We start from the raw sequence: 26,029 nt of genomic DNA, 5'->3' as shown, positions 1-26,029 counted from the left end.
AGGGGTCATCAGATGAAAAGGAGCCTCGGGCTTTGCTCTGGCAAATGTTGTCGTGGCCCACACGAATGAGGATTAAACTGTCAGCGTCGTGCTGCGCTGATCAAATGTGTCACCCGGATCTGAGCTTAATGTGGCCGAGCAAAGAGGGGCTCCTTCCTTGGGGGGGGGAGGGAAGGCAAAGATGGCTGTTCAGTGAAAATGAAAGAAGAAAGAAAGGAGTGAGGAAAACTAGTGAAGAGATTTTTCCAAAAAAGATCTGCTCCTTTCAGGTTTTTTTTTTGTTTTTTTTTAAAGCTACACAGAAAAATAAATCTCTTTGCACTAAATCTCCTCCATACTTTCCACCGTCACTGGTCCTGCTAAACAAACAGCCGTGTGTTTCTGCTGATTGGTGCTTCTCTGGCAGAGACCAACCGGGACATACCGACTCCTCTCGACTTTCCGGGCTGCAGCCCGCGGAGCCACCGCAGCACACACAGCTGCTTTATGCATCCAAACGGCATTTGCATAAACGTTTATTTTTTTTCTTTTTTTTAATTAATTTATGTGGAAGGCATTTCAAACATGTTATGGGTAAATTCCAACAGCTCTCACAAGGGGTGGTACTGCGAGTGCAGCGTGGACAAAATGGAAAGCTCCGCTGGGAAATCACCGAGCAGGCTGTAATTCAGTTATGCTTGATGGTTTAAATCAAGCTAAAAATAATTCACTTAACTTCAGGAAAGAAGTGAAACTTCAACAGCAAGAACACTGTTGAAAGGTTTAGGTGGCTTAACTGACAACTCCCATTGTCAGTGTTCCCTTTTGGATAAATAATGAAATACTTGGCTCACTTTTAAAAACAAAACTGACAGAGGATCTTTTTTTTTCTCTGTTGGAGTTAAGAGATGTAGCTGTTCAGTATATCTCCCACTGCCATGGAAGGCCTGTGTCTGTATGCCTGCGTACCTTTGTCTGTCTGTTAGCAAAATATCTCCTGAGCCACTGGAGGAGTTTTAACCCTCCTGAAGCTCTTAAAAGAGAGAGGGAGATGAAGAGAGGCAGAGAAGTCCTGGTAACTTCAGATCATTTTACCTGGAAGGCCAAGGGAGGGTTAATGAAACTCACAGAAAGAAATGACTGTATGTGCATCTACATCTGATTAACTTTTGGAGTCAACTCAATTCAAGATTGCTGCCATAGCTGAGCAACTTTACCAAAACACAAAAATGGCTACTGTTTAATGGTCAATTCATTAACCAGAGCTAAAATTAATAAAAGTGTAGCTAAATTCTGAATTGAGATGATTGGAAGCTAGAAGAATCAGAACAGTAGATAAAAGCTAAAAGTGGCAGAAAATAACAAAAAATAGAGCATGTATGCTGTAAAAGATTTCAAAGAAAACAATGTTGATTTAATTGAAAAGATCTGTTTGTTTCTGTTGGGTAAAAACTTTGAAAAGTATACAAATTACAAAAAGTCAGAACACGGTTTTTCCCACTGAGCTGAACTTTTTGATAACAATTGCACAAAGCATGCAGAAGTAGTTTGATTGCATATAAGATACGGAAGAAACTAGCATCAGAGAAACAATAATGCTGACTCAGCATCCGCACAACAAGTCAACTAAGATTTTATCTTCACACAGAAACCTTGAGCATTTTTCCATTTCTTCGCAGTCGTCTTAGTGAGCTGAATTCTAACCGAGTCAAACAGAAACCAGAGTCGGTGTGAAGAAATGCTGTTGTGAGCCTGCTGGGACTTTATGATAAACTGCCTGTATAAAAACACAGAGTGATCGTAGCCCACTTTCACCCCTTCTTCTCGAGTCTTATACACTGTTGAGTATTGTGTAAATTATTTATAAGCCCTCTCGCTCAGATACAGAAGGGTCAACTTAATCCCCTCACAGCAAACTTCAGTCTGCAGTATGGCAGGTAAGGAATGGGAACCAAGGAGTGAAATCAAATCTGCCCCTGGTCTTTACTCAGCGTTGGGCTCTCCTCATGCTACATTCGCCTAAAGGGGCTCATTAACATGTCTGAAGTGTTCAAGAGCTTTGTCACTCAAGAGTGTTTAATACTGTGTTAATCTAGACTGAATTACTTCACTGAGACCTACTTAAACCTCAAACCAGACTGATCCAAACTACTGAAGGCAAATAGAATTAGGCTTTTAATCTATCCATCTTTATCAACAAGTATGCTGATTTATACCCCTTTAGTGTGATAGAAAACAGTTTATGTGCTGTTTAGACTTTCATGGACACTTGCATAAAGCTGAATTCTCATTCACCCATTGCAGTTGGACTCTGTGATTGAATAGAAGGCAGCTGGACTTCTTTTCTTGGTTCATAAAGAAGTTTCACCTCTTATTTGAGAGGCTTTGTTGCTTTGGACTGACTGGTGGCGAGTCGCTGCACACGTGCTGTTGTGATAAAACAGCAGCAGACAAGAGGTGTCACGCAAAAGTGTAGTGGTTTAATATTAGCTAATGTAGTGTTCTGTTATGTCGGTTTTATGAACCTGAAAAACAAAAAACAAACAAACAAAAACAGGTCCTCGTTTGGCTAACCAATAGATTAGCTTGGAGGAAGACTTCTGCTCAATTTCTATACTCTATGACTGATGTCATGGTTGATAAGGTATTAATAATTGATAACTATTTGACAGAACATCTATGACTATTTTTAAGCACAAATCTTGCACAAAGTGTAGTGCTAGAAGTAGATACGGCATCCAATGATTACTTTCTGAGAGTTTCATTAAAATCTGGCCAGAGGCTCATGAGATATTTTGGTAACAGACAAATGCAGACACACAAAGACAAAAAACATTATTGCCCACTTTTCATTTTTAATCAAACAGAAAGTCTACAAGATGAGCACAAATCATAACTGAGTTTACTGGATTTCCATGCTCATCTCTGAGCACACGATCTCTACACAAGAGCGAGAAATCATCATAAGAATCAGCTGTAAATGGCATTTTCTGTCTGACACCACTCTGAATTAGACAGAGTACTTTGGGATTAAGATCGTGTGATTTCTTATCTGAGTAGAAGGCTGTGGGTTTCATCCTGTCTTTGGTACTCTGAGACCAGAGATCAAGATGCAGCATTAATCTGTAAGCGGAGGCTCAGGTGTTGGGATTTGGGTTTCTCCACGAGTTCAAAGAGAACCGATTCTCTGAATACATCTGTGCATTCTTTCTCTCCCAGCTTCCCTCTTCAAATCAGGAGTCGTAGAGGTAACAAGCTGCCTGGAAGCTTCTCAAAGACCTGTGTCTGCTTTGATCTGTGGTCCAGGTCACACTGACAGACAGACATTTACAGAAAAACACACAAAAAATGTTTCTCTCACATTCTTCTACTGAAAAAAAATGGAGTTTTCTCTGTGTGGACACACAAGAGGAGGAACCAGACCACCTGCTTAATAAAACTCTAAAATAAAGTCCAGCATTCATTGACAGAATGGATATCACCCATCATTTTATGCAGAGAAGTGATGGCATTGTAGCTGTGATCTTAAGATTCTCATGCAATATTACAAAATGTCATAGAGTATGTGTAGTGAATAACTCTCAGCTGCTACTACTTTAAAATGTAGCTCAATATTTGTAAAACTGACAGAGGTTTAGTCATTCTTGTTTTTGTTAATGTCCATTAGATTTGGTGGCCAGCTTGAATTGACTCCAAAAGTTAATCAGTTAAAGATGTACATCCGAGGATTACTTTCCTGAGAGATTTTAAATAGATCTCATAGTTCATTAAATGTTTTACTAAGACAGACACAGTTAACTGTTTTGTTGGATATGACTCTCAGCTACCAAATGTTTGCTCAGTATATGTAACTTTAGCCATTTTTCTGTTTGTTAAGGTAGCTTGGTTGTGGCCATCATCCTGAACACTTTTAGGTGTACATCCAGTGATTACTTTTTGAGAGCTTCATTAAAATCCATCCACAGGTTCATGAGATAGTTCGCTAACGCTACAGTCAAACAAACAAACACACACACACACACACAGACAAATCATTATCACATTTTGCTACAGGTGATGACATAACACCCACGTAAAATAAGGTCCACTGCAAACCTTTCGGCTGACTTCAACAACATGACAGCAGCTGTTTCAAAAACCCAAATCTTGTGCACAGTATAAACAGGTTCTAATGATTACATGCAAAGTTTGCAGCAAGGTTAGATCTAATGAATCGGTCTCTGCAGAATGTTTTGCACAAGCGTCAGTCAAGGTACTTGTTTTTTTTATCTAACTGAACTTGGAGATTCACAAACACTCATTAAACTGAAGTTGGTTTGTTTATGAACAGAGTTTACGTAGTAAAAAAGTAATCTCTAGCATGAATAACTCATTGCTCTCCTTTTATGAGCACGGAGCCTCACCTGGTGTAGACGCCGTTCTTCCGACAGAAAGAGTTTTTCACAGACAGCCGTCGGTTGTTGAGCTCCAGGGCAGGGAAACGGCCCTCATCGAGGCTCACCATGTCGCCGTGGGTCAGAGCGTTACAGTTGGAGTTGTTACCTGGACACACGTACAGAGACACTGTGTGACCACAGGCCAGAGGGACAGACTGGTTAGTGTCCAGAAAGATAGGTGGAACTGATCAGCTTGATCAGGAAGTGGGTAAATAAACTGAAGATTAGAACAAAAAATAAAGGACCATACAATTAAACTGAATAGTGGTTAAAGATAGGTGAATGGGAATTGTAAATAGTTTTGATACAAATCTGAAATCTTGCAGTGATGTTTATTATCAGGGTTGGGCAATATATCGAGTATATTTGACATACTGAGTTTCTTCTTGTGCAATAACAAAAATGACATGTTGCAAGTATTGAGTAGATTTTTTAATGACTATTTGTTAGCTTTCTGCACCTAATTCACTCGGAGTTCAACTTTTCACAGCTTCTTCAAACACATCACAACTCCCCCTCCCATCCTGAAAACATGTTTCTGAAGAACAACGGCGCTGGATCGTTGGTGAGTGACTTGGATAGAACAAGGAAGATTTTGAACAAAAGCAACGTGATTCCCAGAATTGGCTCAGCTTATTCTTGGCTTCTGATTTAGGGACTGTATAGAAGGTAAATCAGAAATACTCTGAACTTTCTGAAAGTTACTTTTTGCCGGATAAGTGTCAACACTGTCATCTCTGAGAAAACTCAAGCGGTTGTGTATACACAGCATGAGGATTCAGACACTCATGGAGACAGTTAGCCATGCTGCTAACTTGCTAACTCAACTGAAAACAACAGCCTAACACAATGCTATCAAGAAATTACTGGACAAAAAGATCAGAAGATGGACTTATTGGTTAGAGGATCAGAGGATGGACGTGTTGATAATTAATGCTGCCATCAAATGGTAAGTTTCGCTGTGCTTACTCCTTTTTTTTAATCCCTGTGCTTCTGTCTCGTAGCTTATCCAAGTTTATCAGAACAGTCATTTTATTAAGCTCTCATCACAATTTGTTGCATTTATTTTAAACCTAAGTAGCCTGTAATGACTGTTTTCTGTGTGACAATGGTTGCTGTTCCGAATCTGGTCATTTAACACTGGGTGTTCAGCTCGAGGCTGTGTGTACTGTGTGAATGAGAACAGGTCCAATTAGGCTTGTGTTTTTTGCTCTCGTCCGTTGTCGTCAAATAATATCTGAGTGTAATGGGGTGACTTGGTCAGAAGACTCGGTCCTGCTGATAGAAAACATCTTAATCTTTGCTTCAGAGCTGGACTGATTAAGTCTCTCCAGCTCTTGGATTATATGAGAGCACATTGTTGTTTGTCGTTTTTTATCCAAGTGAAAGAATGAGGATCTGATGATCAATGTCTGTGTTCATCGCTGCATTATGTTATAGTATTGTATGAAATAATAACTGATTAAAGGAGCATTTAAAAATCCTGAGATATATATCAAAACTGCAATAAAGCCCATAAATATCACAATATTTTTGGTCTTATAAACCCAGCCCAATTTGGAATTAGGAGTTTTCCATTCAAAGGGTTGTATCACACATTCAGAATTGGCTGTTTTTCCAAATAGGTTAAAGAAAACTGAGTCGAAAAGAAAAACCTCAAGTGCAAGTATGTGGAAAGGTTTTTACTGTGCTGCCAAAAGTAAAACGAAAAACAGAAAAAAGGAGAGAAAAAGTCAGTATAACAAAAAAAGAATTCTAGCTGGAGCCTTCAGCTGGTTAACTCGGCTGCCTAAGGGAACAGCCAGCTGTCTGGACTGTGCGTTTCTTTCCTTCACAGAGAAAGCATTCCTGTGTTTCCCTTTTTCTAGTCTTTGTTAGCTGATCTAACCAGTTTCAGGCTGTAACCTTGTACAGAGCAGACAGCTACAAGAACAGGATCGATTTTCACATCAAACTTGAAGCTAAAAACCTGATAAAACCGCTTCCCAAAGTGCTGAAATGATCCACTGAGTATGAATCATCCCAAGTCTACTTAGAACAAGACATTAAGCCACAGAATGTGAATGAAAATTATAGGCTAAACCGAAAGAAATGGTCTTAAAATTTTAGTGCAAATTGGACCTGGAAACTAACTTTCTTTTTATCGCCATTATGAATACCAGTCATGAAGAATCAACAAGCTAGCACTTTAAACTGAGCATGACAGATTTGTCATGCCCTTTTGCAGTAGACTGATGTTTTAGTAAGGCACTGTTCGACAAATTTCAAGTAAAAAATGCTTTGAAGGTGCCACAGCCATCCTGGACTTCCGTGGCTGTGTCAAGACTACTTTAAGGTCAACATGGTTACACAAACACACACGGTGGGTCTAATAGCCGGGGCCAGATTCCATGATGGCGTTGGTTTTGAGAGTGCCTTTGTGTTGGTGTGAGAAGGAACCTCTTGTTTTTTCTCTGTCAGTTAGAAAGATGGGCAATGACCCACAGGTACCCCTCCCCGTCCCCGTGAACGGCAGCCAACCAGGCATTGAAAAAGTGCTGAGCTAAGGGGAAATACCCGATGATGTCAGAGCTGTGCTGAATGTCTCGTCTCCCTCCCTGCTTTTCAGTCCCACTGTTCTCGGCCGATGATCAGATTAGCAGAAAGTGTAAATAAACTACTTATCCATAAAAGTGCAAAGTCTTTTAAAGGGATAGTCTCATTTTTGATGTGATGTTCTGTCAAACAGTTATCAGCAGTTAGGGCCTTATCAGCTGTGACATCAGTCCTAGAGCTTAAAACATGAAGAAAGAGGCAGAAATCTTTGTCCCGGCCGGGCTAAAGGCTAGCCAAACAAGGGCCTGCTTTTTTATTCTATTATTTTTTCAGGCTTATGAGCATCTCTTTCTCAAAAATGTCATACAAGTTTGAAAGAATACTACATTAACAATATTAAACATCTACACTTTTGGATGACCCTACATGAATATAAGAGTGCTGGGTATGTAAGCATACAGACTGTGTCATGCAAACATGTAGATGTCCCTCAGAGTGCAGACTCATGGCAAAAACTTACAGGAACTAATTTATTAGGAATGAAAGAACAAAACAAAGGCTGACGTGGCAGCAAAACCAAACCAAACAAAATCCAAGCCGTACACGAGTAAACACGAGAGGCAAGACAAGAAACCCAGACAGCGCATAAAGCGACAATGAACCAGAAGTGAGTGGAGGGAATGACCAAGTTTTAAAACAGAGGGTAATTAGGTGAAGTGGGCACAGGTGAGTGATAACAACTAGAATCAGGTGAAGATGGGCGTGGCAGGAAAACAAGAGACTGACTTAGGAGAAGTGAATGATGACCGGAAACAAAGACACGGGGACCAATAACTGAACTCAGACAAGGCTAAACAAAGGTAACTGAATAAAATAAACAATAAAACAATAAACTGAACACAAAAACACAAAGAAAACCCAAATCCTGACAGTAGAGGTTTAATGTTAGCTCATGAAATGTTCTTTGACACCAGTATGACACTTTTGAGAAAGAGTTGTTTAATAAAACAAAAAAGAAATATAAAACTAGTCCTAGTTTGGTCTAGCCTGGCCTGGATGATCTCTGCTTTTTTCTTCACACTCACTCACAGCTGATGAGGCACTAACTACTGATAACCATTTGACAGAACATCACGTTTAAAATAAACAGACCATCCCTTTAACAAGCATTTCTGTTATATAAGAATAAAGGCAACTAATCAGAGACTTGAATTTCCACGCCACCATTTCAAAAGCAAAAGCTCTTTCATCACAGTTAATTGTAAATTTCTGCGCGCTCACCTGATTCAGACTTTTTTGCGTATTTCTTGCTCTGCCCTCTGATAATGAGGATGAAAACCAGCAGCAGGATGAAGATGAGCCCCACCAGCGCCACCACGACCAAGAACCACCACTCCTCGTAGAACGGGGCCACTTTCTGAGCTAAATACAACACACAGAAAATTGAAATTCATGCTTGTTAAAAACACGTAGATATGTTTCTGTGAAGTCTTTTAAGACCTGAGGGTATTTAATTAAGTTTGAAATGTAATGTAATTCAGTTTTATTAACAAATACATGAAAGCTTACCAGATATCTGAGGAGAAGGGAGGCTTGGAGAACCGTAGCCGTAGTCGTTGACTCCAATTATCCGAAAGTCATAACTAACGCCTTGTTTGAGGATATCCATGTTGAAAGTGTGTGATGTTGCATCCTTGGGAATATCCTTTATTAAGATGTCCCACAAACCTTCATCTGGAACAGAATTAAATTATTTCTTCCAGGTGAGCGGAGACAGAGCTATTCAGGCACCAAACAGTTTAAACAATGTTAGCGCGCCGTTGCTAGCAGGTTGTTTGTTTATTTTTTGATAGAAAGCATTTGGCAGGCTTGCAGCTCTTGGGATAATTGATAATTCCTTCAAATATAACACAATCCATCAGTTTTACAGCTCTCGTAAAAAATTTATGGCAAGCAAATCAACAATATAAACAGCAGTGCGACCATTTTTCAAATGAGGCAGAGTCAGATGACTCGTGACTTGCTATGAAAATCCTGTCGGAGATCATTTATTATACATTGCTGCTTGTAAATTTCAATGTAGCTGTGACACTTTTAATGGGGCACACAGAAATAAACAAGCACCTGAGTTCATCTGTCACGGTGCTGAACTCTGAGGTGATGCATTTTGATTTGAGGACAAAACTTGTCACATTCTGCAACACTGGGAAGATTGTTAGGCAGATGAATAAGAAAAGGAGCAGATGAAGAGGTGTGTGTATCATTATCCAACAGTGCTCCGCTTCTAAAATGTAGGACCGTTTTAGTTTTCACCTGGCACTGACGAAACAACAAGCCCTGCCCCCCACCCGCCCCCCCGAGAGACACCCAACATCCATCACCCTCCTCTTTCTGCCAGGACACGCCACTCACAGCTGAAACAGGATGCCAATTCTCTCAACTGCAGTTACTGAATCAATAAGCCATTACGGGAGCAGGGGCGCAGATTGTGAGGCAGCAGATGTTGACGTTTTACATCGCTTGCCTTATTCACATTGTCACAGCAGTTAAAACAACATGGAGATCATCCAAGACTCCCACCTGAGGGTCTGGCTTCAATGACGTAGCGTGTTATGGGGGCACGTCCCGGGTCACCGCCGGTCCAGTGAATGGTCAGGGCTGAATTGTAGCGTGTAATAAATGGCTCTCCGGGGGGTCCTGGGGCTCCTGAGGAGGAACAATAATGTTGTAAATCAAATAACTGAAAAATACTTGTATTGTAAACTGATATTTACATTTAAAGAGAGGTTGTGCGGAGTGGGTGTGATCAGTCAGTATCCGACCTGTGGTAGATAGCAGTCAGAACAGTCTCAGTTTAAAGATTTAAAAAGAGGGACCCAAGCTAACAGCTATTTAGAGGTACATCCATTCAAGGACAAATTTTCAACGTCTAAAAAAACTGAAACTTCAAAATTCAAGAAGGCTGCCACAGCCAATGGACTTAAAAACTACAACAACAACAAAATGGATATAATTTAGTCAGTTTTAAGGATATTAACCCAAACTTTGTGCCATTCACAACACATAATCCAAGTTCTACTCATTGCACAAAATATTTGCTTAAAACTTCAGCAATAACTTTTGGAGTCAACCTTTTTTTAGTTAGCAAAATATCTTATGAACTATTGGACAAATTTAATGAAACTCTTAGAAAGTAATCAATGGATAAACATCTACAGCTGATTGGAGTCAATTCAAATCAACATGGCCACCATTGACACCAGCCAACCAAAAATGCCTACAACTCAGTCAATTTTACAGGCATTGAGTTAAAGTTGAGTCTCCAAACTGAGATTGCTTTGATTGCCAACTCCTCCAAGTGAAACACTAACTGCTCACAATTGCTCCACCCAACCCCACCTTGACAAAAAAACTTTTCCTTCAATTCTAAAACGTCATTGCAGCTACCTTCTCCCGGTCCAGTGGTGATATTGGCCTCTACCTCCGGCCCATAGATGAAGGTCTTGGCCCGGATCCGAAAGTTGTACGTGACGCCATCCGCCAGGTCTCTGAGCTTCAACCAGAGGGGGCCACTCCCCCTCACATCCACTGTCACTGTCTTACTGACGCCTGGGGGGGAGGGGGAGTGAAGACAGTCGGCACAGGCCACTGAGGAGTCTAGATAAACACACCACATTTAAAGCAGGTCTTACACAGGCCAGCCAACGGGGTGGGGGCAGACTCAACAAAGCCAAATGCACAGATATGGAGTTGTTAAGGTTATAGTTGTCATGAATTATTTGAGAGGAGAGCAGTAACTTTGTAAATCGTTGCAATGACAAAAGAGCTGTTTAGGTTGATGTGATGTTTGCTTTTAGCTCCAGAAAAAAATGCACACAACAGGAGTTCAAAGTCAAATTACTTAATCTAGACAAATGTAAAACTCCTGATTCAGTATAAGTTCCCAATACAAAACCAGCAGCCATTCTGTACTTGTAAAAATAAAGAATTACCATCTACAGGTGTTAAGGGTTCATAGACCAGACGGAAACCCTCAATGATGCCGTTAGGGAAGGTGGGCTCGCCCCAGGACACGTTGACTGAGGTGGTGGTCAGCTCGCTGAAGTGAATGAAACTTGGAGCACTTGGAGCTGGAATGTACAGAGGTCAAAGATCAAAAAACACATGGGTGATAATCTGTGAACTCACCACAACATTTGGAGTCAACTCCATGCAAAATGGTTGCAGCAGGAAAGCGACTTTGGCAAACACAAAAGTTGTATAACTCAGTCAACTTCACAGATATTAAACTGACATTTTTTATGGCAGTAGCTAAGACTGATCCCCAACTTATACTCTGAGCTCTACCTGATCGAGCCAGATCTCTGTATACAACTTTGCCATTACTTATCAGAACCAACTTGTCTGTTAGCAAAACATTTCATGAACCTCTGAACACATGAGAAATTAGTCATTGGATTGACATCTACAACCAAAGTCAAGATGGCTGCCAAAACCAACTGACCTTAGAAAACCCAGCCAATTTTACAGATATTGAGCAACAATTTGGTGTGGTAGTAGCTGACAGTCATTCACAACATATACTACAAGTGCTAGCAGGTCATGCAAGTTATCATAATATCTCAGGAGATTGAGGTGAATGTTTTTAAGGTTTTTTCATGATGCAATGATTCTGGCATTTCTAAACATAAAACAATCTTAATCTAAAATGCTGACATGAAAGGCAGTGGATGATCTCCATTCCTTCAAGGAATACTATGTGTTTATTAAAAAGAATTTTGATGGGTTTTAAAAGAGAAAACTTTGGATATAAACATAAAAAAAAATGTGGATGAGTTTCTGTCAGAAATGGCTCAGAGCGAAGCAAAGCATAAAGAATAGATCCAAACAGATATCAATATATGAAGAGCTCACAGAGACATTTCTTCAAGTTTCTAAAAGACCGGTGAATATTTTATGGAGTGAGGCATTTAAAAACATTACAGAAGTGTCAAAAACACTGCAACAATCAATTTGTGTGTTTGCCAAAGCTTGGGATTTGCTTTCCTCTCAGCAAACTTTAAACATTTAACGCTGTGGCTTTTCTTACTGCACTTCCAGAGGCAAAACTGCAGAAGTGTGGATGCTGCAGTTCAGCAGCTTAAAGTTCTTGGCTCTGAACTGAGTCTTTCTCCTTGCACACAAACTGAACAACATTGATTGGGTCAACTCGGCAGTATTGCTAAAATACAATCAGGTTAAAAGGGTCTACTTCACTGACAAACACTGTCTGACCCGGGTCACTGTAATCCACAGCCACAGTCACCAGCCTCTAGACCTCATTATAAACGGCTGAGCTTGTGCTTGGAACACAGTTTGCCCCGTTTGTCTTTAAACTTGTCAATCGGGAGTCGAGACTCTAAGAGACGCTTCTTTGTTTTCTAAAAGGATGGGACAACTGTCTCCCTAGTGCTTCTCTCTCTACATCTTCCTGCTTGTCACTTACTTCACTGGGGTAACTGAAAAGCCGTGAACACCCTTGTTTTGAAAAATTTACTTGTCTGAGACTTGGTCCACCAAAGAGCCTTCCTCTAAGTGTGTTTTTTTTTATTTTTTGAGAGCTGAACATTATTTTGACGTGTCTGCAGATGGGAGAACAAGAGGGAGTCCCATGAGTCAGAAAGAAGAGGAAGAAAAGAAGAAATCAGAAAGAGGAAAAAAAAAGGGTTACGCCTGTACACTGAAACATTTTCACACCTTCCACAGTTCAGACAAAACACAAACATCAGTGAATGAAATCTGACTGGGGTCAGCTGATTTGAGACTTATGCTCAGTTGTGTCGTTCCGTTAACATTGTTTGACACGCTGACAACACTGATTAGCATCATTGTCACATCAAATTCTTTCCTCGCTGTTGGCTCGTCTGCTTTGAGAGAACTCTAAGGGCTCTCCAAGCTAACATTAGCACCGCCGCCAGCACGGAAACATGACTAATGAACGAATATAATCGTACACGCTCCAATTTATCTGCTTTTGTCATGTCATCCTGTTACATTTGTCCTTTTCTTCCCAGTGCATCATGTTTCTGTTCTCTCCAGACAGAAATACTTGTCTTGCCTGATTGCACTTAATCCTGCCTGTTCTGCTCTTTCACACTGATTAAAGAATTTGCATTTCTATTGATGTTTAATCGCAGGGTTTACCTGCTTGCTGGGTACGTCCCCTCGTCGGTGGGCTTCGGGGACCGTCCCCGGCAGCGTTGAAGGGGGCCACGCTGATCATGTAGGTGGTGTAACCAGTCAGGTTCTTCAGCTTCACTCCTCGTTCCGGCATGAAAAGAGTCCGCAGCCGCTCCGTCTCATTCTTACGCTGGAACTCCCAAAAGTAAATCTAAGCAGAAGAACGCACATTAATGAATTTTAGGTCATTCAGCTATCTCTGCCTCAAAAACAAATTCATTACTGTTCATACTTATGCTTTCTTGAGCAACAAACATTATCTTTTAATGAAAACTCTAGTTGGCTAAAAGTGAAGTAAAGTCAACTAAATGGAGGATGTGAAACAACAATTTGGGAGTCTTGAGATGATTTCCGGAAATAAACTTAAATTTAAAGATGATTGCTGATGACACATTTTTACCATAATTCTTCCATAACATAAAAAAGTGTAAGCATAAATGAAACAATAGTCCAGTAATTGATGGTGTTGGTCATCATGAGCTTGTGTAACTGACTTGTTTGCAATGTTTGCACAGTTCAACCAAAGATAGTTGGGGTAAAGTCTCTTCTACTGTTATTTTATGGGTTGAAGGCTAAAAAGATTGGGATCCACTATGTTCTGATATATTATCTCATGAGAATAGTAGCACCTTTTCACAGATATGATGGCAGTTTGGTAATCTGACCTTGTAACCCTGGATATCTCCATTCTGTGCATCTACAGGTGGAGGGTCCCACATCACGTCCAGCTGGTTGGCTGTTGCAGACTGAATGATAACGTTCTGTGGGGGGGCTGTTGGTACTGTCACAGCCAAGGACAAACAAATACATCAAATAATACGCTTAGTGTGGAGGATGTGCATAAAGCTTGCATGTTGAGTGCAAAATGTAAATACAGCTAGAAAAAAAGGCCAATATATGAGCTAATATATCCCAACAAAGTAGCTCCAGTGTGTTTGCAATGTTTATTTAAGTTAAGATCTTGTGTTTGAATTTGTTTTCAGCAATTTTTCCCTGAAGGGGGGCAGCAAACCTACACCATGCCACAAAAATGCCCCTTGCAAGTTCACAAAAGCCACAGAATTATTTAACTGCTGGACTCAAAAGTTAATTTATCTCTTTCTGTCAGTTGCTTATAATTTGCACAGAAATACAGCACTGCAGCTTAAAGTAGAGAAGTCTTAATTCACACTCATTATGAGGCTAAATTAAATCACTTAAACTCGAAAGTTGAAAATCATGTATTTTTTGTGCCTAATTATGATAATGGTGACTGAAATAAGAAGAAGAACACATACCTGCTTCTCCAACAAACACCTCCTGGGGTGGGCTGCTTGGCCCCTCGCCCACAGCGTTGTACACACTCATGTGTATCTCGTAGCGTTTATGTTTACTTAATTCTGCAGTAGAGGAAAGCAATTAAACATTTAAGGCGGGGAGGACACTAAAACATCCATTTGTGACTTTAAATTTGTGATTCTTTTTCATCAGGGCAATGTCATTTCACATCTCGTCACCTCCCACCAAGTGTCAATGAGCTAAAAATCAGTAAATGAAAATTAAGAACTGCCCAATGAATTCCCCACCTACACACCACATTTTGACAAGGACTTAAAAAACAGAATTTTCTGCTGTAAATCATTTTGCCTAAGAAAGTTGTGTTTTCGCTTCAAATACCTACAGAAGCACTAATTATAGGGAAGCTGAACGCTGCAGTTTGAGAGTACAGGAAAAATATGTGACCATCTGCTTTTGCAGTAGTTTTCCAAATCAACAGAAATGTGCAAACCAACAATGTTGAGCTAGTCAGGCTTGCATACTCAGAGCTGTTTACAAATTCTCCACTTGCCTCTGTAGAAGGGTTTGTTCTGATGCAAAGTAGCAATAAACAGCCAAAAGTTGTGTTAATTTGCTTAAAACTCTGTGTTCTGTTGATCACTATTCGCTGGCACAGGAAATACAATGAGATCCAAAAGTAAACACAGACTTTAAATCTTATTTGTGAAGAAATGAAATCAGTTTTTGTGTGCAAGTGTGCCTGTGCTCGGGCATGTCTGAGCGATACGGAAAAGAAAACTTACTTTCCAACTCGTACTGAGTGAGAGCTGGATCGCTCAGATTCCAGATGCTGTAGGGGGCTGCAGGAACAGAGGGAAAAGGCAATTAAAGAAATACAACAAGAAGGAGTTGATGAAGAGACACTTGGATCATGTTTCAAACTCCAATACTTTCCCTGTTAGGAAGAGGCAGCGCCATCGTCACAATAACCCCTCACAATCACTGTGATCATGGCTCTGAATTAGCCTCAGAATGACTCGACAAGAGTCAAATTACAGGCCGCGTTGCACAGAGTGGTGGAAACAGAGCGACTCCTGAGTAAACCTAATAATAGCCTGCGGCTGATAACCACTGATCACAAGATGAAATGTTTTGCTGTGAAGTGTCAAGACCAGCGGGGATATCTTGGCAACAGAATGGGCCTGTGTGACAGTTTTCCTCTAATGGAAATAATGGTGCTGCTGACATAGGAATAATCAACTGTGAAGGAGTCCTATAATTATGTGTTATTGGAGTAAAGTGCAGAAACTGCACATTTCCTTCATTATCGTTTTGCTGATATTATTTTTAATGTAGAATTTCTGTTACTTCTTTATGATGCGCTTTTCAAAGGATTTTCTAAATAGAAACTGTAAAATGCATTTGCGGTTGTATTCAGTGAAGCAGGTGGCCCTGTAGAAGTGATTTATTGTGTTAGCAGAAGTTTTTCCTCACCATTCAGCTCAGCCCATGTAGACAGACTGTTGAACGTGTGAATGTAACCGCGGAGGCGATCGTACAGCAGCTCCCGGTAGCGAATCCGAAAGCCCAATAAGATCCCATTGATCTTCTCCTCAGAAGGCGGCTACGAGAGGACAAATGTAGAGTTAAAGTCTAATTTAGCAAATCCCAAAGCCCCCAAAAGCCTGAAAGACTGTTTAAACAGCTGATTTTAATAGGAAATTAGAGTTAATCATTCTGTGATTTGTCTTTAAATGAGTATCATGGAAAAGACCTTCATATTAAAGGGATAGCCTGTGATTTCTGAATTGATGTTCTGTCATATAGTTATAAATAGTATCTTTTCAGGCATGGCATCAGTCAGAGCACGGAGTATGAAGGAAATGGTAAAAGTCTTCCGAAGGGTTAGGCTAATGGCTGACGAAATGAGATATTGTTTTTCATTAAAAAAGTCTCTCAGAAACAACAGAACGGTGTGAAAGAACACTACATTAATATTAAAACGCTACACTTTCGTATGACACTGTTTAGTTTGTTGTTGTTTTCTCAAATGAACAACGTATTCCCACACAAATGTTGATCTCCGGAGCCTGCCGGGAGTTGAGTAAACTTTTGGACTGACAAGATGTGCTGATCAGGCGGACTGATACATCGACAGGCTCCAAACGCGAACTATCCATGTTCAGGACACACGTGCACGTGGTAACACTGACATCTGGTTGAGAAAACTGTCACCAACTTAACAAATGGTGTCATGCAAATGCAAAAGTCTAGACCAGGGGTGGGCAATCCTGGTCCTTGAGGGCCACCATCCTGCATGTGTTACATGTTTCTCTGCTCCAACACACCTGATTCAGTGTTTAAATCCCCTCTTCATGTTCTGCAGAAGCCTGTTAATCCCCCATTGATTCAAATCAGGTCCACCCCTGGTCTAGAGGTAAAACTCTTCTTTTACACAACGTCAGTTTTGACAAAAAAGTTATTTCATACGCTTGAAAAACAAAAATTGCGCCACGTTTAGCGAGCTATTTGCCTAGCCTCTATACTCTGTGCTCTGTGACAGATGTCAAAGCTGATCAGGAACCAACTCCTGGTAACTATTTGACAGAAAATCAATTCCAAAAGAAATCACCAGACTATCCTGTTAACCGAAACACAGGCAGAAAAACAGCTCCCCTTAGACTGAGCGCTCACTCACACGTTGAGTAACGCAGAAAAATCCCCGATGGTTGAACATGAGAGAGCAGGCCCAGGGGAAACAAGTACCTCTCCAATCCTCATAAACTCTACAAGTGTTCTCCATAAAAGTGAAATTGTGTCTGTGAGCCTCCTGTTTTCCTCTTTATGACTTGTTAATTCAGGTGTGAGTGTGGTTAGAAGGCGTACTTTTGAACAAATATAAATATTACAGAGTGCAGGATGTGTGTAACAGTCTGTATTCTATAAGTACAGGCATTGCACTGTCATGGTCTCTTATTAGAGGTAACTTTCTGAATCATAAATGAATCATGGATTTTGTGAAACGAGAAAAATCAGTTTTGCCGTCTGCCCTTACCTGCCAGCGGATCAACACCGACGTCGTCGTGTGTGGCGTGACAGAGAGGATTGTCGGCGCTTCGTCTGGCGCTGAGGCAATAAAAGGGAGATAGATTAGCTAAATCGACTTGAAAATGTGCACCATTCAGTGAGCTAAATCTGTCCATGAGCTGTGGCATTCAGGAAGCACGAACACACAAACAGAAGAAGCATTGACCGCTGAGTTACAAACCGCCATGAGGAAAGATCAGGAGAGACATGTTTCTTCAGGTGGTTAAAGCAGCATTTGTTAAGCTTTTGTTTTAGCAAAGTTTTAAGAAAGCCCAAGATGGTGCATACATTAATCAACCGCTGCTTTTATGCTAGCAGTGTACAAATCATAACATTGGACTAATTTCTATTCATTCTACTAGTTTGTTAAGTGTTAAATGGGACATGAGAAATATATTTTTTCTGAGTTTCAGCGCATCTCTCTAACAACAATAACAACTAAATAAACCTGTAATTTTCTTGGATCTCCAAGTCTGTGACCTGTGGACATATATTTATCTTTCTCCAATAAGCAATGCTGAATTCATTGTAGCTTAAAAGTCAGAAGTCATTTTTTTGCAGTTTCTTTAAGCTTAAATATGTATAGCATGCTGTCTTTAAATGCTATTTACCTTAAAATAATTGTCTGGTCATTTATAAAGTGATGTTCTGTGAAATAGTTATTAATAGTTAGCACTTTATTACAAAGGAACTTATTATTGTTAACTATTTACCAGGACATCACTTCAAAAATGACTGAACTATCTATTTAACTTTAGGAGAAATAGTTAATCATGCTAGGTCACTAATCAGTTCAGTGTTTTATACAGAAAATCTGACTTACAAATGTTTTCAATTTTTTTTCAGCAGTAGCTACACCCTAAAGCACAGATTAAAACCCGCTCACCTCAGCACCAAACTGTAGGAAGGTGCCACGATGCCATTTTGTGAAACTGTAAATGCTCACTTCCTGCTTTCCACTTTACCATCACAGGTTAATCTGTGCATTGAAGCTCCGACTGACTCCTCACACAGAAATCCAGCAGCAAATCAAGAGCGTAAGAATCTCTTTGAGTTCAGATTAAAAATAAAAAGGATATAATTTTGGCTGTTCTTTTTTTATATATCATTTCTGTTTTCTCAGGGAGCTAAAATTACTTTAGATGCGACTAAACTTAAACAGCTAAAGAAATCCAAAGAAAACACTGCACCGGCCAACAAACAGTCTCAATAAAGCCATAACATGTTGGTTTGAAACTTGGCCAAAAAATGAAAATATGTACAATATGAATGGGGTTCAGAAGTGATATTTCTTGCTTTTTGTCCCTTCAGACTTTAGATTGTGAATAGATAGATTATTATAAGCTCTTACCATCCTGTAGAGTTGTGATCGCTTCACTGTCTTCACTGTACTCACTGTCCCCGATGTCATTGGTCGCTTTAATTCTGAACTGGTAGGATGTGAAGGGCTTCAGCCTGAGGGACAGAAGCACAGAAAAGTCTACCAGTCACAACGAGAAATTACACAACTGCATCCTAAAACATCTCAGATCCAAAGGCAGAACAGAAAAAAACTAAAATGAGTTAGAAAGAAAACAAAATCAAGCCTGAAGTCTGTATTAAAGAAGCAGACTCTACCTGGAGACGATGTAGGATGTAGCCTCGTGGTTGACAGAGGCAGAGTGTACAGTCCAGTTGTTGTCAGGCAGCTCTCTCAACTGCACGGTGTAGTAACGTACAGGGGACAGGCCGTCACTGCCCGGCTCCCATGACAGCAGCACCTGGCGGGCCTGAACGTCTTTCTGAGGAACCGTTGGACGGCTGGTGGGCTGGGGACGAGCTGGAACAACCGGAAGTACAAGTGAGGCAAAGACGAAGAACCGAGTTGCAGAAAAAATTGGATGGGAGAAATTTAGGATGAAGGATGAGGAAATGAGAAAATGAGTTTTGGAAAGTTTGCTTCCATTTGCACGGGCTGAGTGTGATTCTGTTGACTGAATGAAAAGCAGACGAGAGATGAAAGTTGCAAAATCAACAATCCGCTGCATGCCTTGAGGGATGCAGATTAAGTGATGCGTTTTCACAACTGCATCAGAGTACTTTGAATAAAGCCCCCCCCCGGTGCACAGACCCTCCTTTAGAAAACACATCTGCTTTGTGAAGTGTTGATTGGAAATTAACTTCTGGAAGTTCAAGAATTTTTCCTCGAACAGAAATCTAATAAGCTATTATTAAATCTCACGGCGATGTACCTCTCTTCTCCGTGGTGACCACCAGCGCCTCAGCTGCTTCGCCCCAGCCCTTCCTCGTCTGCGCCGTGATACGAAACACGTAAACAGACTCCGGCTTCAGGTTGATCACGGTGTACTGACGAGCGCTGGGGTTCAGAACATCCACAATGGCGGTGTTGCTGTTGGTGGAGTTCAGGTGGTATGTGATCTGGTAAGCTAGAAAGAAGGAAAAAGTAAAAGGGTTACTGAAGCTGAAATATATTTTAGTTGCTTTGCCTTACAACAGGAGGAAACAAACCATTTTGTCCCATTCAAGATGATTTCTGCTACTTGGTAGGTCTCATGCACTATGGGGTAAAAATGAGTTATTCTCCGGATTTCTATGAAATCAATGTCTTACAAGCAAATCTCTTTTCTTTTTTTCAGCAATGTTAAAAAACAATAAAAATCTGATTTCCTTTGCTGAATGTTATCTCAACATTTAGCAAGATTAAACGCCTAATATTTCTTTAAGGAAAGCAACTAAAACCATCTTATGATAAAAAGGGATAGAGTTACAGCTATTCTGGTTGAACCTTATAAATGATCTGATGCACAATCTCAATGCAATATTATTAGAAGTAAGATGTGTCAGTGACTCGTAGAAGTACATCCAATGACTACTTTCTGTGAGTTCGATTAAAACCCTCCCACACCAACTTTTAATATCTGTAAACTGGATAAGTTATAGGGATTTTTTTGTTTCCTAAACTCAGTTGGCTGTAGCATGCGTTTACTCCAAAAAGTAATGAGTTGCAGATGTATACCCAATGATTACTTCCTGAGAGTTTTATTTAAATCCATCAGTGGCTCATGAGATATTTTGCTGACAGAGTGACACAGATCACCTTAATAGTTAATTGCAAAGTTTTAAAAACAGATCTTGTGTGACCAGAGTATGTGTTTGGAATGACTCTCAGCTAATACCAGCTCAACAGCTGGTAGTAGTTGAATATTTAAAACAACTGTCTGAGTTTTTCTTATTTTGTTGTTTGATAAGGTCACTAACAAGCAAAGACACAATCATCAGGAGCTGCGTCTGTCTGCCTGATGCCTTGTTGCATTTAAAGAAATAAACTGAATCTGCTGCTTTTCTAGACTAAATTGTAGCATTTTCTTGAGAAATAAAACGGCACATTTCCAAACAGGAAGGGGTTGTGTATGGCACTAACCAAGTATGATGCCGTTGGGTTGTGCAGGTGACTGCCAAATGAGCCGGACGGAGGTGGTTCGCACTTCAGGGAACAGGATCCCCACTGGAGGTCCTGGCACTGCAGCCAAGCAGCAGCAGACACAGATTTAAAGATTCCACTTTTCCAAATCTTTTTGAACTAAACAAAGATATCCCAATATATATCTCAAATATAAATTCCTACCATCATCCAGAGTCCTCTCCAGGATGGGCGGAGAGCTGGGCCGTCCATCTCCGATCCGTGTGAAAGCCAGAACCTGGATCTCGAACAGCACATACTTCCCCAAACCGGTGAGCTGGATGCTGTGGGAGGCGTTCCCTTCCACCGTCCAGAAGTGGACCGCAGCGTCAGAGTCCTTCTCTTTATACACCACCTGGATCCAGTCAGGAGAGGAGCAACAACGTTTGGAAACAAAGAAAGGCAAACTGCCACTGTGCTGCTCAAAATAACTTACATTTCCACAAAAAAATGTATTTAAAGACTCCATCTACTCAGTAAATAAACAATGAATAGGTGTTAAAAATAAAAAAAAGCACAAACAAACCTTGTAGCCGAGAATGAGACCGTTCCTGTCTGGCTCAGGGACTTCAAACCAGCGGACCAGGATACTGCTGGAGGTGGTGGCAAAGGCAGACACATTGATGGGTCCACTCGAGGGGACTGGAAAGAGTGCAGAAGAACAAAAATATAGGATTTCAACTCCACATTTAACTTTCTAGAATATGATTTTTTTGTGCAGCAGTTTGAGTGACTCAGCTACAGTTTTTTCTTGAAGTCAAAGGGGAAAAAAAACAAAAAACAACTCAAAAGTAAGGCCCTTTTTGCACATTGGCATTCATCTGTAAACATAAAGCCTGATTTCTAAGAATTCGCCAGAGAGTTTGGGAAAAAAAAAGACGCAGGAATTTCAAATTTAGGTCCATGGGTTCTCAATTTCCTGAGACTCTTTTCATTCGGCTCTACCCAGTGTCTGCTGAGCTGTATGAGCGCAGATGTGAGGAAGGAAAGGCCTGAACTGAAGTGTGCTGAAAAGATGAGAATCTGCGGCTGTCTGCTAATGAATCCAACATATGGAAAAGTGCGAACTGCAGGTTCACCATTTATCATGCCTCTAATATGCCAGCTAAAGATGATTTTCTGCACAGATGATGAATGTACAGTTAAATAAAAGTCCCCAGTGTGTATTTGGTGTCAAAAAATGTGAGGCAGTATTACCGATTCAGCGTTCACTGTACTGTTTCCTGTTTTTTCTTTTAATTTTCTGTTTGCACTGTTTTAGCCATTCTTATATCAAAACATCCAGCTCATTCAGGAGATGGGTTTTAGCAACTATTGTACTTTTCAAAACATTAAACTTTATTAACAAATATTTTCCATATAAAAACAAATTGAAATCTTTAGTTACTTTAGAAACATTGTTTTCTTTGAAATACGTACTGTATAAGAACTGAAACACATAAATAAATAGCTTTTAGCTATTGTTTTGCTCCTTTTAGATTTTAGCTTGTAATCTGCTTCTTTTAGCTTTAATGACTCCGTTTTAGCTTCTTCAGCTAATTCAGTTACACAGTATTTTGGCAGAAAAGGCTGTTTCTGTAGCTGAAATGTGACTTTAATAGAGTTTAAACAGGTGTTTGCAGGCGGTGTGCTGACTCACCCGACTCCCGGGTCCGGCCTCTGACCGGCGGGCTCCAGGGGCCCGTCCCGATGCCGTTGACGGCCTGGACCCTGACCTCGTACTCCGTCCACTCCTCCAGGTCCTCGATGGTGAATTCTCTCTCCAGGCGATCGTTGATGGCGTGGGTCAGCCCTCGGCCTTGCGAGCCCACGCGGTAGTACTGAACCCTGTAGCCCACCTGCTCTGCGTTACCGTTGTATTCCCATTCAGGCAAGGGCTGTGCATGAAAACAAAGCGGCTTATCAATAGTTGAATCAAAAAGACCCGGAGCCATGTGACTCTGGAAGAAACAAAGTATTGCCAGATGGTTTGCAGATGACGATTATTCTTACCATCCATCGTAACCAGAGGCTGGTTTCACTGGCAGTGCGTAGGGTGACGTTGGCGGGCGCCATATCAGGAGGAGCCGGTAGAGTCTGGATCTTCCTGGACGGCTGGCTGGGAGGACTCGTGCCGACTATGTTGACTTGACGCATCCGGAATCTGAAGTTTGGATGCAATAAGCAACTTTTTGAAAATGCCTTACAAAGCAGTTCTGTAGTGTTTGCATGTCCTTACAGGAGGCTTATTGGATTTGAACAAGATCAGAGCGGCTGAATATGAACACATTATAAACATGCTGAGCAAAGTCCTGTCTGTGTTACAGTCTGAATATAAAACATTTGTTCTTTGTTGCGTTTAACTGTAGTGAAAAGTGGCAGCACTGATGTTGGAATGAGGATAACTCCAGTTGTTGTGGGTCTTCAGGGATGGGCTTGGTGAATCGGCTGAATTGAATGTGATCACAGAAACCAAGCAGACGGAATAAAGAAAAGGATCATACGCAGGCTGGAAAATCATTTTAAAACCACACAAAGCCAACAAATCCTATATTCAAATGAAAGGACGGCAAAATGAGAAATAGTTCTTTGATATGCTAAAATTAGCTGAGATACAGATGTACATGTCCACCTTAATTATTGTTCTTGTCACGTGCTGCGCAAGCCTAATGTGAAGAGGATGTGATCAAAACCTGCTTTATATCCAAATACTAGTTTTTCACTATAATAATGCAAACAGAGCAGTGCAAAGTTTTGGTGCATTTAGGGGACCACAGAGGTCTGGAAATATTTAAAACCAGTTCAAGTTTGAATGTTTTTTTGCATGTTAGCTGAAAGAAGAGTCTGTATTACAGGTTTTTAATATATAAGACCCCTCTTTTTTACAATTTAAATGCAATTAGACAAAGATTAATTACAATATTGTTCCCACAGTAAATAAAAACTCCTTCACAGCATTCAGCCAAATCAACAACACTCTCAGGAATCATCGTTCAAGTCTTTCATAAAAAGAAACCTTCAATAAAATCGTTCATCATTGTCACAAATAGAAAAAGCAGATTAGTTTAGAATAGCAGTTCTAACACATGAAACTGAGATCGACCTTTATGAGAATGATGGAAAGAATGAAAAGTAAAGAGAGGACTTCATGATGCAAATAAAAGAACGTCATCTATGAAACACCTGGAGAATGAATGCACCTGAACGCAGGGCCTCTAATGGTTCATTGAGATGCAGAAGACAGAAGCAGCTTGATGACCTGTGAATTGTACAGCCATGGAACGCTTGAATTGGTTGGACTTATTTTAATGGTACAGATGGAAAATGACCCAAAACACAGCATGGAAGAAAGCCGGGACTTTTTAAAGGTGAACTAGTGTGATTTTCTGCATCGGTAGAGTCTGAAACCTGATCTCAACCAAACGGAGCTGCATTGTTGCTCGCTAAAAAAAATAAAGTTTAGAACAAAGCTCTGATGAAGAGTGAACAAAAAACTAAACAAATAAAACACAAAACCAGGGTCGTGACAAAATCATGAGAGGATTACATGAAGTCCAAACTTATGAAAACTCAACATAATCAAACTCAGAAATCATACAATCCACAGAAACCCAACTCCATAACCTACTGGGAATAAAAGGTGTTAAAGTTCTGGGACCAGCGACTGATCAAAGTCAGTTTAGGGAGAATGGTCCTAATGTTATGGCTGATCTGTGTACATTATATGGAGCTAGGTTATATCTTAATAAGCATTCATAAAATGTCCAACTACATGCTAACTTAATCATGTTCTGCTAAGGGCTGTGCAGTGAGCTACGTATTCAGAACTTTGAAACCTAATAAAAAAATATTTCCAGGATCATTTAAAATTAGATGTCTGAGTTAATTAACAAGTGAGATTGATTCAGAAATAAATCAGGTGTTAGCAGGAGAAGAGCTGAATGCGACACGGTTTACTGGTTACCTGTAAAAGGTGTATGGGTTGAGACCAGGCACATCTAAGGAGCGAGCCTCAGGCTCATTGGACACCTGGTGGACAATTACCCAGTCCTCATTTTCTCCTACAACCCCCACCTACAAACACAGCAGCAATGAGTCACTGTGCAAAGAAATCAGATCAATATTCACGACAGAAACAGAATTTAGACAATTTGCACATTAGTTCCAGTTTGAGCCTGCCTCACCTGCGCCTCCACCAGCCAACGGGAAATCGAAGTTTTGCCGTCGTAGCCAGGTTTGAACTGCAGGATGACGGACCGCGGGCCGATGTTGGTAATTGCAATGTTGGTAGGAGGGCCAGGAAGTTCTGCGATGGAGCACAGAGTCCAAGTTAGACATAGGCAAGAAGGTAGAAACAAAAAAGAACTTTCCCTAAATGAATGCATATTGCCCACCGTTTTTTATGGCAGAATTTTAAATGAGATCATCTTGTGCTGAATAACTCACTGAGTTATAGCCATTTCCGTGTTAGCTATGGCAGCCATCTTGAATTGGCTTGACTTCAAAGGTTATCAGTTATAGATGTACATCCAATGATTATATTTTGAAAGTTTCATTAAAATCTGGTCACAGACTCACAAGATTTTTTGCTAACAGACACAGATGTTTTGAATAATTAATGGCAAGATTTTAAAAACAGATCTTACATATTCAGTTTTACACTATATGTAGGAAACAACCTTCTGCTACTACCACACCAAACTTTAGCTCAATAACTGTAAAAATGGCTGACTTGTAGCGATTTATGTGTTTGACAATGTTGATTAGCTGTGGTGGCCATTTTGAATGGGATTGGCGCCAATAGTTTATCAGTTGTAAATGTTCTTCCAATGATTACTTCCTGAGTTTTATTAAAACTGGTCAAGTTGCTCATGGGACATTTAGCTGAAGGGGGGAAGCATCTACCACAGTGCCCTCTTGTGGCCGTACAGATACTGCACATTGATGATTTTCTCATCTGTTCGTCTCACTTTCTGCCTCTCAAACTAAGATAAGACATCAGAGGAACATTTGATTTGGAGAAAGGCACTTACGCACAGCACACAGACGGAGACAAAGCCATGAATGTCAATGACAC

General features: G+C 40.5%; 1 protein-coding gene across 6 annotated transcripts in view; it reads right to left on the bottom strand.

The window, feature by feature from the left end:
* The window catches only part of sdk2b (sidekick cell adhesion molecule 2b), a 292,476-nt gene that overhangs the window by 10,234 nt on the left and 256,213 nt on the right, over positions 1 to 26,029 (bottom strand). For 4 of the 6 annotated variants that reach the window (XM_037980904.1, XM_017438659.3, XM_017438689.3 and 1 more), the window contains 22 exons: positions 25,137 to 25,258; positions 24,917 to 25,026; positions 22,966 to 23,116; positions 22,613 to 22,850; positions 21,500 to 21,615; positions 21,139 to 21,328; positions 20,935 to 21,033; positions 19,745 to 19,939; positions 19,131 to 19,332; positions 18,865 to 18,968; positions 17,482 to 17,552; positions 15,921 to 16,050; positions 15,230 to 15,286; positions 14,447 to 14,548; positions 13,835 to 13,950; positions 13,134 to 13,320; positions 10,943 to 11,080; positions 10,398 to 10,607; positions 9,531 to 9,656; positions 8,520 to 8,684; positions 8,232 to 8,372; positions 4,383 to 4,542 (listed from right to left, as the gene is read on the bottom strand). In XM_037980904.1, the coding sequence (XP_037836832.1) occupies positions 4,383 to 4,542; positions 8,232 to 8,372; positions 8,520 to 8,684; positions 9,531 to 9,656; positions 10,398 to 10,607; positions 10,943 to 11,080; positions 13,134 to 13,320; positions 13,835 to 13,950; positions 14,447 to 14,548; positions 15,230 to 15,286; positions 15,921 to 16,050; positions 17,482 to 17,552; positions 18,865 to 18,968; positions 19,131 to 19,332; positions 19,745 to 19,939; positions 20,935 to 21,033; positions 21,139 to 21,328; positions 21,500 to 21,615; positions 22,613 to 22,850; positions 22,966 to 23,116; positions 24,917 to 25,026; positions 25,137 to 25,258 (3,130 nt within the window). The remainder of the gene's footprint in view (positions 1 to 4,382; positions 4,543 to 8,231; positions 8,373 to 8,519; positions 8,685 to 9,530; positions 9,657 to 10,397; positions 10,608 to 10,942; positions 11,081 to 13,133; positions 13,321 to 13,834; positions 13,951 to 14,446; positions 14,549 to 15,229; positions 15,287 to 15,920; positions 16,051 to 17,481; positions 17,553 to 18,864; positions 18,969 to 19,130; positions 19,333 to 19,744; positions 19,940 to 20,934; positions 21,034 to 21,138; positions 21,329 to 21,499; positions 21,616 to 22,612; positions 22,851 to 22,965; positions 23,117 to 24,916; positions 25,027 to 25,136; positions 25,259 to 26,029) is intronic. The other 2 variants (XM_017438669.3, XM_017438699.3) reach the window with 1 other exon arrangement.

This window comes from Kryptolebias marmoratus, linkage group LG17, assembly GCF_001649575.2.
Source record: "Kryptolebias marmoratus isolate JLee-2015 linkage group LG17, ASM164957v2, whole genome shotgun sequence".
Lineage (NCBI taxonomy): Eukaryota > Metazoa > Chordata > Actinopteri > Cyprinodontiformes > Rivulidae > Kryptolebias > Kryptolebias marmoratus.
This window is presented reverse-complemented; position numbering and strand designations above follow the sequence as displayed.